Raw genomic sequence first — 11,998 nt, 5'->3', positions numbered from 1 at the left:
ATGAGTTTTAAATTGAAGTTTACATTAAAAGACAATTTTATAATTTTTTTACTTAATTAAGCTTCAATAGAATTAAAACTCGTGAATTTGAAAACACTCCATTAGTACTAGGCCAAAGTTTATAATTGGATTTATCTAATGCCGAAAGAGTGTTTAAAACATATTGATAAAACACAAAACATACAACTTATCCATTACGTACATACAGCAAGTCAGGTATTTGGCATGGCTCTGCATATTGCGGAGTAAAAGCTTGAAAATGAAGCACGCACCATTTCAAAGGAGAGTAATAGGTGTCTGAATGATAGCATTTTCAAATATCCAGGTGTTGTATGGTCCGCATTCAGAAGAGAAATCCATGCACAAGGACACGTAGCCTTCCTCCCCAAAAACGACATTTGTCTTTTCTCTCTTTCCATCGTACTGTTCCCATTATATCCATAAGCATCAATAGTGATAACAATACAACAGCTCTTATAATACGTACAAGCAAAGCTCCATTAATCCTTAATCTTTAATATCATAACGTTCTTGCATGTATATATATTTTGTATACACATACATATATAAATGGTGAAGCTAGCGTCAGCACGAGAGAGCAGAATGTACGGACCAAGACTGGGTAGAAATAGAGCGGAGTACATAAATGCAGGCCTTTATGTGTTTGCCACCATCGTGCTTCTTGGTGGGTTTGCGGCCTTATTCTCAATGGAGCCTAAGTCAGGTTTGGTTCTAATGTTCATAGCGTTAGGGCTTATTATGGCGGTCAATCTTCATGATCTATTTGCACATCTTGCCGGCATCGATTACCGGTTACCTTTGATGGGATTCGATGTGCAGCTTGCTCTTGTGGAGTTTGCAGTTCCTATTGTTCAAGCTTTGGGGGCTTTGCTTTTATTTTTGGGGATCTTTTTCCTTTTCCTTCAGGTATATATATACGTTCATTGATATTGTGTTTCCTGTATTTCTCTCCTTAATTAAGAATTGCCTTTCGAAGTTATGGCTTGATTATAATTTGTGACTGTAATTAATGCCACTATTACGAGATCCTGCTCTGTACGTATGAAGGCTTTGAATTATTGTTATAGACTAAGTTGCACCGAAATGGAAAATGCGAATTTCGGTAATGATAAGGAGTTATAAAAGATACGAAATTTAAAAAAAAAAAAAAGAAAAAAAAATGATATGCTAGAAAAATTATATATATATAAATGAAAGAAAAGTTTTAACAAATTATATATTTAAATATCGATAGTAGCAATTTAATATCAGAATTTTAGTTAAATGAAAGAGAAGTTTTAACAAATTAAATCCTATAAGTCATACTAATATCTTCAAGTAAATTTAAATAAGAAATAATTGTTTAAGAAAAATTGAAATATAGAGTTGCTGATCATCTATAAATAGGAAAAAGAATTAAAATTTTCTCAAAAGTAGAAAATGTAATATAAAATTTATCACTAAATAACAATAACAAGAAAAATCTTATCAGGAAGAATAAGAAGACAAATAAATAGAAAAGATTGAAAATCTTTCTCAAATAGGAAATAGGAAATCCAATGAAATTCAATGAAATAGAACAATGATTTCTAATTTCTTTTTTGAGATTTCCAATGATAAATAAACAAATATAACAAATAATAAGAAATTTTTTTGGAAGTTCTCGAGTCGTGTCTAAGCTTTCCGACTTAAAATTTTTGGATAGTTTTCGAATCGTAACTGAAAAATTTTAAAAAATTCTGTGTGGGCAAGGAAATGTTTTGCATTTTAAAGTTTTTTGTGCAACTTAGGTTATAGAAGAGTATTGGAGAATTCAAATCTTTTCATTTTCGTTGGGATTTTTGGAGATCTAATAAAAAAAATTTAGTTTGTCTGATATATTATAATTAGTGTTGCTATATTTGCTTGCGGGCTGTGACTCTTTCACCAACCGCAGGAAGAGAAAAGATATGGTTATTACAAATTGGAAAAACACTCCCTTAACATGCTTATTGCTGGACCCATTCTTTGGATTCTTGGATCAATCCACAACTCGTGCCAAATTTACGAGAGAGCTGATGGGCATGTCCAAATTTTGCAAGAAAGTGTCCACATCCCATTTCTAATGGGGAGTTTGCTGTTCCTGGTTGGTGCCATTCTCAACATTCAAGAGCAAGATGGGCTTGATCACCATGGTCTACAACTTCTGGTATGCTGTCACTCCTTTATTATGAATTTTGCTGGATCTCTGTATCTAAACATGACTACTCTTATGTTCTTATGAAACCGCATCAAATGATCGGATTAATTGGAAAAGCAAAATTTGTACCATACAACAAATTTAAGTTCTCTTGTAAATGCAGGGCAGAAGCTTGGTGTGGATGGGAATCTTTGGAACTTTATTGCTCTTTATCGGGGGTTTAACAAATGTAGTAAAAGTGTTCAAGATGCAACAAATTGATGGATTACGGCTGGAAAAACTGCGAGGAGGGGCTCAGGAACGCCTGATCCAGCAGAGAGAGGGGCAGCTGCCTCTTATTGCAGAAGAACATAGGAGAAGGAAAATGATTATAGAGGAAACAAAAGCTGTACCTGTTCCTGATCCTGTTCCAACTCCTTATAAGGATGTGCTTATTGGTCAGAGTTGATTGCTTCATATATTCATTTAGGAGTAATAATAACTGATCTTCCTGTTCTTTTGTACTATTAGTATCCGCTCTTCCCTGCCATTTGCCTGCATGTTTGCACATAGTGGAAAAATAGAGATGATATTCTTGTTTATAAAGGACAATTTTTCGTTTTAGTTCCATTCATACTTTATCTGGAATTATATATTTTATTTTCTCCTAAACATATTCAAGTTTTAAGGAAACCCACTAACGGAGGGATTAATTTAATCATGTTTTGGCTATTAAAATTAAGGAGAATTAAGGAGACGGAAATAGAAAGAAAATGATTCTTTTTATTTTGTTTTAAAAATTGAAATTAATTATATTGTTGGTAGAAAAAGTTTCAATTTTAGTTAATTACTATTATTATTTTTATGATTTTAGTAAAAATTAATATTTTTTTATTTTTAATAATTATTTTTATGTAGCTAAATACGAGAGGATAAAATTTCTTTTCTCTCTCTCTCTCTCTCTCTCTCAATTTTCATTCCGTTTTTTGAAATACTATTGAAAGTCTTATAATGCCAAACTGAAGACTCATTCTGTTTATTTCGAAACAAAATTGAATATTAGAACATTTAATTTTTATGGTTATATTTGGTTCATGTAGATTAGTTATTTTATAATTTGATTCAAGTTTGAACAAAAAGAAACTACAGAATAATCAAGGAAAGAGTTGTTTTATAATTTAGTTTAAATTTAGTAGAGAATGATTATTTCATAAAATTAATTACTTTTTAATATTGTAGAATTTTTTTATTTCATTGGTAAATTTAAAATGATTAATCTATATTATTTTAAGAAATAGTATTGTCTTAAATTTATATGTATTGTCTTTTTATTCATTAATTTAGAATCATTTAGAACGGGTGGGCTAATTAAGATTTTTGAAATGGTAAAAGTTTTACTATCTTAGAAGGTTTATTTAAAATTTAAATTTGATATTTTATTTATAATTTTTTAAAAATTATTATTATTATTTAATTATAGATCACTTAAGCAAATGATAAAAATTCTTACGACTGCATATTTAAAATTTAAAATTGTAGATATTTTATCTATATGTTTTTTTAAATTAAAATTATTAATACTTAATTACACTACTATTAAGATTGAATGGGATCGGATCAAAGTCATTAATGTTACTTGTCATCGACGAGATTTGAGGTGTCTTCGGAGGGGGGATAACACACCTCTTTTAGCTCCTTTCAACAAACTCAATTTTGACGCAGCAATTTGCAAGAGGTATTGAGAGGGTAATCTTTCTGTTGTTGGTATTAAGATTATGCTAGTTGTATCCATTTGATATTAAATTTTTAATTTATTTATTTTTAATATCCTATTTATTATTTTTGCTACATTCGAGAATATCAATTGAAAATTCAGTAATTTTTACTTAATCTGCGGCCGATAATTTATATAATACTTTAAAGAAAGCACACATCACAAGTCGTTGTGTACCACTAACCTTAGTCACTAAAGTATGTCTCATTACTTATAACTTTTACTTCCAACCCTAAATCGATTTTTACATACCACAAAATGACTCTTTTCCTTTTAATTTGTCCCTCATTAATCTGTGTAGTTTCTCAGTTTATGATATTGTTCTTGCAGGATAATTGACTGAGGCAATAGCGTCAATATTAGAATGGTTGGCCCCACTTGCTCACAACATGATAAGATGGCAATCAGAGCACAGCTTTGAGCACCATAACTTTATTTATAGGACAAATGTGCTCCTGGTACAAACTTTTACTTCTCGAATCTAGAGAAGACAGAAGTTACAATGACTAGCTTTTGGGTCTTAATTACATTTGGAGACTTGACCGAGAACTTAATGCAAAAGCGTCACAGGGGGTGTGATAGTGAAAGAATACTCGATGAGTATTTGGAACTAGAAGTTGGGGCAATCACTATCATGTTCAATATTCTCAATTTCACTCTCATTATTTTGTTGTGTATAAAAATTGATTTAGAGTTACAAATTAGGAGGTGATAGTTATGAGTTGTGGGATACACTTTAGTGACTATGATTAGTGATACTTGTCAGCATGTAATATGTGTTAGGTAAACTGTTGGCTGCCAACTAAGTAAAAATCCACTGGATTTTCAATTAGTATTTTTAGATGTAATAAAAATAACAAATGTGGTATTAAAAATAAATAAATTGAAAATTTGATATTAAATGAATACAATTATCATAGTTTTAGTACCAGCGAAACAATTAACCCGGCACGGAAGCCATTGTTATTGCTAGATTTCTTCTGCCCTTAACCTGTCGTCCTGCTGGAGTTAATGATCCTTGTCTTTTGGGAGCTTTGGATTTAAGGCTTGCTTCGCTGGTGGCTAAGGGTCGAGGTTGGCATCACATCAAAGTGGTGGGTTGTATTGATATGATGAATTGGGTCTCTCAAACTACGGCAGACATTCAAACGATGTCGCATTGCTTGCTGACAGTTTCCTTAATTTGCATTTTTTATTTATTTGTTTTCTGTTTGTAGGAGTTCAAAATGGACAGTCCACGGTCTAGGTAAGAAGGCCCTCTATTCTGACTATTTTTGCTCAAATGTTGCAGCCCAAATGGTACAGTTGTCTGACTTTTTAGCTATTTAATCTTTTCTTTTGAATGAATATTTATCTTTGACAAAGAAAAGAATATAGATGAGCAGTAGTAATTGCCATGCAGGACCACTCTAAAAATCAAAGTAGCTAGAGAGGGTTGCAGAGACATGGAAGTTGTCAATTGTGTTGTTAAAGGTGGTAACCTTAATGATGAGTGTGATATTGACAATAGAATCAAAGTTACTGAAATCATGCTACATTCAAGGCTTCCTTTCCTTTAGGTCATACATCAAAGTCCCCTCCCTCTCTCTCTCCTCTTTATAAGAGAGCATTATTATCATTATTATGTTCATTTGGGTTCAAATTGTATTGGCTCATTGTTCAGTCAGTAGGGCCAACCTCCCATCCACAAAATTCATAATTATGGTGTTATCGGCTATGCTCTAATTGATACATTTATCAAAATAAAATTTATTCATTTTCTTTAGAAAAAGACATTAATTTAGTTAAAAAAAATAGAACTAAAGTATAAACTCAATAATATTATATGAGAAGCCATTAGAATGTGATCTGTTGTATTATAGTTTATGTTTATTTAGATCTAAATATTGTTTTGTTAAAAAAGTGCATAAAAAGTGAAAGAATTTAACACGTTAGATTATGTATTTTAAAATTATAAATACGTTCACAAAATTTACTTATATATATATGTGCACAGATATAAATATGCCTGGATTCTTTTTGTTGCTATTTGCTATGGATTGATAAAATAATAGTTCGTTCATTAATTAATACATTGTGTAATTAATTTGTTTATTTTAAGACTATATATTATGATATTAGTAAGTTTGGAACATTAGGTAGTTTGGCTTAAGCAGCTTCATCTTTCCAACGTTGCAATTGAATCGGGTGATGATTTGTTGGTTGATGTTTTTTTTTAATATGGTGCGTTGATATTATATATAGGAGTAATTTCTATATAATTATAAATAAAATTTTCGGTCATAATTTATACAAGTTATAAATAGTTTTAAACTCTCCATTATAATAATCTATAAATTTCTTAAGTTCTGTTTCAAAAAATATTTATCTATAAAATGATATTTATATTTATAATTTTAAAAATATATGTTATATTATATTTTATTTTATTATAGTATTATTTTATTTCATCAATTTTGTTTATATAATATAACAATATATTAATATATTTTGTCAATAAAATTAAGTATTCAAATTAAAAAAATTAACACTTAAATTTTTATTAAATTATAACTTTCACATAATATTCAAGTGCAGCTCTATTATATTTTTTTTGAAAATTACTTTCTTAGCTTTGTTAAGAGACAAATAAACGAGATTACTCGTAGATCTGTTTAAGCGGCTCATTTCTAGAATCATCTCTTTTATTAGCAAGACTCCCTTGAGTCTATTAAAATTCTTTTATTTACTTCTTCTTAATGATAATTGATCAGAAGGTTTTATACCTTGCACACTTATCATATCATAATGTGATTCGGTCAGAATTCTGACATACACATCATATTCTGAGCGTGCTTCTTTTTTCAATTTATATTCATTAAATTACTATTAAATGATCATTAGTTTTTATTCATTAATTATGTAGTAAATGTTCATTGTTTAAACATTATATTTTCATTCTTTATTAACTTTTTATTTTATTAAAAAGATATTTGTACCACGATATAAATATTTGTAAGATAATTTTAGTTTGATATTTTCTTTATTTACTAATTGTAAAAGTAAATTAATAAATATCTATTAATAAACTAATGAATATTATGCCTATAAATGATGATTATTTATATGAATCACAAAATTGTTTCAATGTATCACAAAAAAAATCTAACTTTCATAAAAAATCAACATCATTTTCATCTGAAAATAAATATTTACATAGATTTGATATAGAATTTTATAATTACTAAATTAACAATAACAAAATAATGAACATATAAATCATAAATAATGAATATCATTCACTAAAATAATAAATATTTAAAATTGATTGAGTACAAAATGGACATCATTACATTAAATAATAAGATTTTATGAATGTTGAGTATTGATGTCCATTATGAAAAGGTATCACTTTTTATTATGAAATTATCAATTACATATTGAAAAAATATTTAAATTATGAAATATGTAAAAAAAATTAATTTCATTCATTAATAATATAAAAATTTTAGGTTATAAAAAGTTCCTAAAAATTATTTTATATTAGTTTTAATAGATAATTTATTTTATTATTTATCGAAAGTATATTAATTTTTAATTCTCCAAAGTACGACTAATTGAAAGTTAAAAAAATATACGTTATTAATTATGTTAATTTTAAATTTTATTTACCTATAATATATATATATTAAATCTTGAGATATAATTTTTTTTAATGTGTTACTATATTTTGACACATTTTAATATTTATATTATTTTTAACACATAAAATTTGAAGTTATATATAAAAAAATTAGTTAAACTTAAAATAATTATAAAAATTGTATAACACACAAATAAAGATTAATTTATGTAAATACAATATTAAATCTTAAAAAAAAAATAAAAAAAAATAAAAAACTAAAACAACTAAATGCAGAATACAGTCCCGCATGTACGTATCTACTTTCGGCCCACACTGCAAAGTGAACCGAGTGCAGGCATAAATTGCCAATGATGTTATCATTAAAGAAAAAAGTTTGGGCCATTTTTGGTTGGTTACTTGCATAAAATTAGGCTCGTTTTTTAGAATAATTTTTTAAAGAAAATTGAGTCTGGTATAATGTGTAATTTTTTTAAAAGTGGTTTTTCAGATATATTTTAAAATAAATAAAAATATCATTTTTACTGTATAATATTTTTAAATATATAATATTTTTATTTTTTAAAAATACAGTATTTTTTTATATACTATATTTTAATTTCTAAAAAATGTAATATAATTATTTTCGATTTTTTTATTGTTCTTTAGTTATTTTATCAAAAAAATCAAAAAATCAAAAAACAATTAAAAACCGTACTTTAAAAAAATAATTAAGAATTCCTTTTTGCTATTTTAATATAGTAAAGATAAAAAAATGAACACTATAATTTTGATAAAAAATAAAAAGATTATTTGTATTTTTTTATTTTTTCTTTTTTAAATGGAAAATCATTTTTCTACTTACTAAAAACAAAAGTATAATTGGCAAATATATTAAGCTAGTTTCTCAAAAGAAATTTCGTTTTTTTTTTTTTATCATTTTAATCCTACTCTAATTCTAGCATCATATATGAAAGACAAATTTTTAAACAGACTTAGTTTATCAGGAAATCTTGAGTTGTTACAATTTCATTGATTAGCTTTTAAACATAAGATGCTAATAGTAGTAAATAAATCAATCAATGCAAATACAACAAAATAACAAATAATATCACATTGTCATACAATTGATTTAGCTTGCAAATTATGCGATAAATTGAGTCTACCTAAATATTTATACAGATAAAATTCTTTTTTAATTATCTAATAATGGTTACCTTACAGAATAATTTACTTTGTAAACAACAAAAATAACATAATAACCCTCTTTAAATAGGCTCACTTTATTATTTCACAATCATATATATCACGTAAAAACTTTACCCATATTAAAACTAAAATTTTCTCGATTTATTTTAATAAAATTTACGTTTTAATTTATGGTAGTTTCACTATGGTCCTTGAAATTTGTAATGATTTATTATCAAAAGAAATCTTATAATAGAAAAAACAGTTAATTTTTGATAGAACGCAGTTGATGGCAAGTCATCAAATTATTGGGCCGATGTCAGGGAGCAAGAGGAATGGGTACGACATTTGTTCTTGGATACTTGGAGGCCCACAAAGAATGGCTGTCAAACACATTCCTCTATCTATCTCGTCCTTGCCCCGACCCGACCACCAACTCTCAAACATATGTTCTCAGCCATCTTATTGAGACAAGTATTTAATGTGTCCACATGCACGTGGACTCACATTCATTTAAAAGAAGAAAATCTCGTCTTTTTAATCCTGTTTTTGCGGAACCCAATTTTCAAATTTGCTTATAATTTGGATTGTACTGGGGTATTAGTAAATAAAATAAAATAAAATAATTATTGTTATTTTTTTTTCCAATCTATTATAATTATTTATTTGTGATATTTTTATGCCCTAAAATTAAATTTTGGGAATCTGGAATTGGTGGAGGGGAAGAGAAGAGCAGCACATTATTGACGTGCAATGCTTTAAGCTCTTGAATTGAGCGTAGCCTTGACATCGTTAATTTTTAATTTTTAAAAAGAAAAAGGAAAAGAAATGAAAGTGTAATGAGTCCAGTCCGTGTGGTTTCAGCTTTTCCCACGACTCAATGGAGTTTATTTGCCTTTTTTCTGATTGATGATTTTTGTCAAGAAAAAGGATAACAGAAAAAAGCATTCGGCATTCATTCATTTCCCTCTTTTGAAATTATTAATAGATCCATCCTTCACCACTACCAATCATTCTTCTTTCGAGAATTAGATTCAAATACATACTCTCCTCTTTTCTCTCTACACTCTAAAATCGTTTTCTTTCCTTTTTTAAATAATACTATCAATTCAGAACCACTTTCTATTTTCAATTTAAATTAAAGTTATGCATTATCAGCTTTATATAAAGTTTAAATTGCTTATTTCGATTTTTGTACGAGCATTTATGAATTATTTTGTATCTTTCAGTATTTTTGTATAATATATATAGAAATAAGACTTAATTTAACCTCTTAATTTATCATTCGAGCTTAGTTTAAATATTTCTAACTTTCTTCTGCGCTAATTAATGTCTCGTCTTTAACATTTTTAAGTTCAGGTAACTTTAAATTATAATAAAAAAAATCTAAAAATACTATAATTATTTATTAATTTAATTCAGAACAAACATGGATCCTGACAAGCTTTGCTTAATAATCACCATTAATCCTTTCCTCTCCCCTCTCGCTCCCGCCACTTCTCGTCCGCTAACACTCCTAGAACAATCGCGGTTATCCTTTGTGAATTCTCTTGTTCTTCTTATAGCTACAGATCTATCAGTTCTTTAATATATCATCTGACTCAATCATTATAAATCTACCAATTATTTATTGTCCTTCTTCATGATGTACATTTTTATGGCAAAAGAGCGGTGAATTATCTATCAAGTTGTGATGTATCTATACAAAATGGCATCATTCGATTGTTGAAAATAAAGGAGCTCGGTAGCGATCCAATTGGTTTATCGGTTAGGATCAAGGTCAGGTATAACAAGTGATGCTCCAAACGTGTTAGCCTTAGGAAGGTCCAAATTGCTTCAACATTTGATTTCCACAAGAAATTTGCCATTTTTTTCTATCATCCTGTTACGGAAAAATTATCCTTTTTGATAATGTGTGGACAGTGAATCAATATTTTAAATCTTTAATAGTTTTCCTTTTTTTCTTCTTTGAAAAAATAACCATAGTTATTTAAATAAAAATTGTTTGATTTTTCAATATATACTTTTTTTAAAACTAAATTCATGCACGCTCGAGAGTGTATTTCACATGTTGACTGAAGGAATTAATTAGAGCAAAAAATAAATAAACTTGTATAAAATCAGTCTTGGAAAAAGTAAAAAATGGAAACCAAATTAAATTCAATAAATAAATTGAGAGCCCGAATTGAAACTTTTAAACTTTAGCTAGACGGACGTTGAGTAAGAGAAATTATACTATATATCAGTTCTTTATATCAGGCATATATGACATCGAATGATAATTCAATATTAAAAAGAATATAATAAAAGAAATTAAAAAGAAAATTCACAGTAAGAAAAATGTAAGTAGCATATATTAATATTCTATTTGGTTGTCATATAATGTGAGATACGATATAAAAACAAAGCCTAAGAAGTGATTCTAGTTGCTAAGAGAAAAATGTATAAGCGTATGAGGAGATGAAAGAAAGGGGAAGGGGCAGGTAGAGTGAGATTGGATGGATGAGTCTGTCACTGGCCAATTTAGCGAACAAGAGATTGAAACCGAAGCTGTCAGCGTCAGATAAAAGAAATCCAAAGTAAGAATTGTTTTGTTCATCCTACCGCGCATTATTTGGGTCCCCCCCACTTTTGCTTTTGTCGGCTCCTGTCGGCTGCCCCTTTCCACTTTCCTATTTTAATTTCTTCAACTTCTACCCCTTCTTTCCCGTCGTTCTTCTTCTTCTTCTACTTCTGTGTTTTCTTCCTTTGTTTTCCTCTTTCTAATTATATTAATAATATCGTAGCTCTAGTTTCTTTGATGATTATGACAGTTGCTTTCTACTGTACCAAATGACTAAAGATATTAAACTTGATGAACGCCTTTAATTGCTGCTATCATATGCTCACTATATATATATATGCACATGCCTTTTCCATATAGTGCAAGAACAAAAATAGTTATGAAGAAGCAAAACAACATCAGCTAATGTGGTATTTCATTACATTAAAACAAATGAAATACTTTTGTTACTTCAAATATGTTGCATTGAAGGTGAATGAGTAGTAGTACATAGCATTAAAATAAAAATGAAAAATATTTCTTTTTTCCTCTAAATATGGCATTTTCATGCATAATATAATTTGTTATAAATTATTTTCAATTCTGTTTGTATTTTGTCGCATATATATCAAAATCGATAGATGGTTAACACATATTTTGTATAATGAAACATATATCAATTTATTAATATCAAAATATAAAATATTAATATATATATATTATTATTTGTATTTA

General features: G+C 27.9%; 1 protein-coding gene and 1 long non-coding RNA gene across 3 annotated transcripts; both read left to right on the top strand.

Annotated features, from left to right (window-relative positions):
- The first annotated feature begins 450 nt into the window (after positions 1-450).
- Positions 451-2,782, top strand: LOC8263485. Its single transcript, XM_002523263.4, has 3 exons — positions 451-927; positions 1,937-2,188; positions 2,343-2,782. The coding sequence occupies exons 1-3, from the start codon at positions 571-573 to the stop codon at positions 2,625-2,627; spliced, it is 894 nt and encodes a 297-aa protein (XP_002523309.1). The 5' UTR covers positions 451-570; the 3' UTR covers positions 2,628-2,782.
- A 699-nt stretch (positions 2,783-3,481) lies between these two features.
- LOC125370874 lies at positions 3,482-5,778 on the top strand. Of its 2 annotated transcripts, none has more exons than XR_007217067.1 (3): positions 3,482-3,893; positions 4,263-5,231; positions 5,335-5,778. It is a non-coding gene; the product is annotated as an uncharacterized LOC125370874 (long non-coding RNA). The 2 variants fall into 2 exon arrangements; XR_007217066.1 differs by having other exon boundaries at positions 4,263-5,026; positions 5,150-5,777.
- Positions 5,779-11,998: the final 6,220 nt, after the last annotated feature.

This window comes from Ricinus communis, chromosome 1 (genome assembly GCF_019578655.1).
Source record: "Ricinus communis isolate WT05 ecotype wild-type chromosome 1, ASM1957865v1, whole genome shotgun sequence".
NCBI classification, from domain to species: Eukaryota; Viridiplantae; Streptophyta; class Magnoliopsida; order Malpighiales; family Euphorbiaceae; genus Ricinus; species Ricinus communis.
This window is presented reverse-complemented; position numbering and strand designations above follow the sequence as displayed.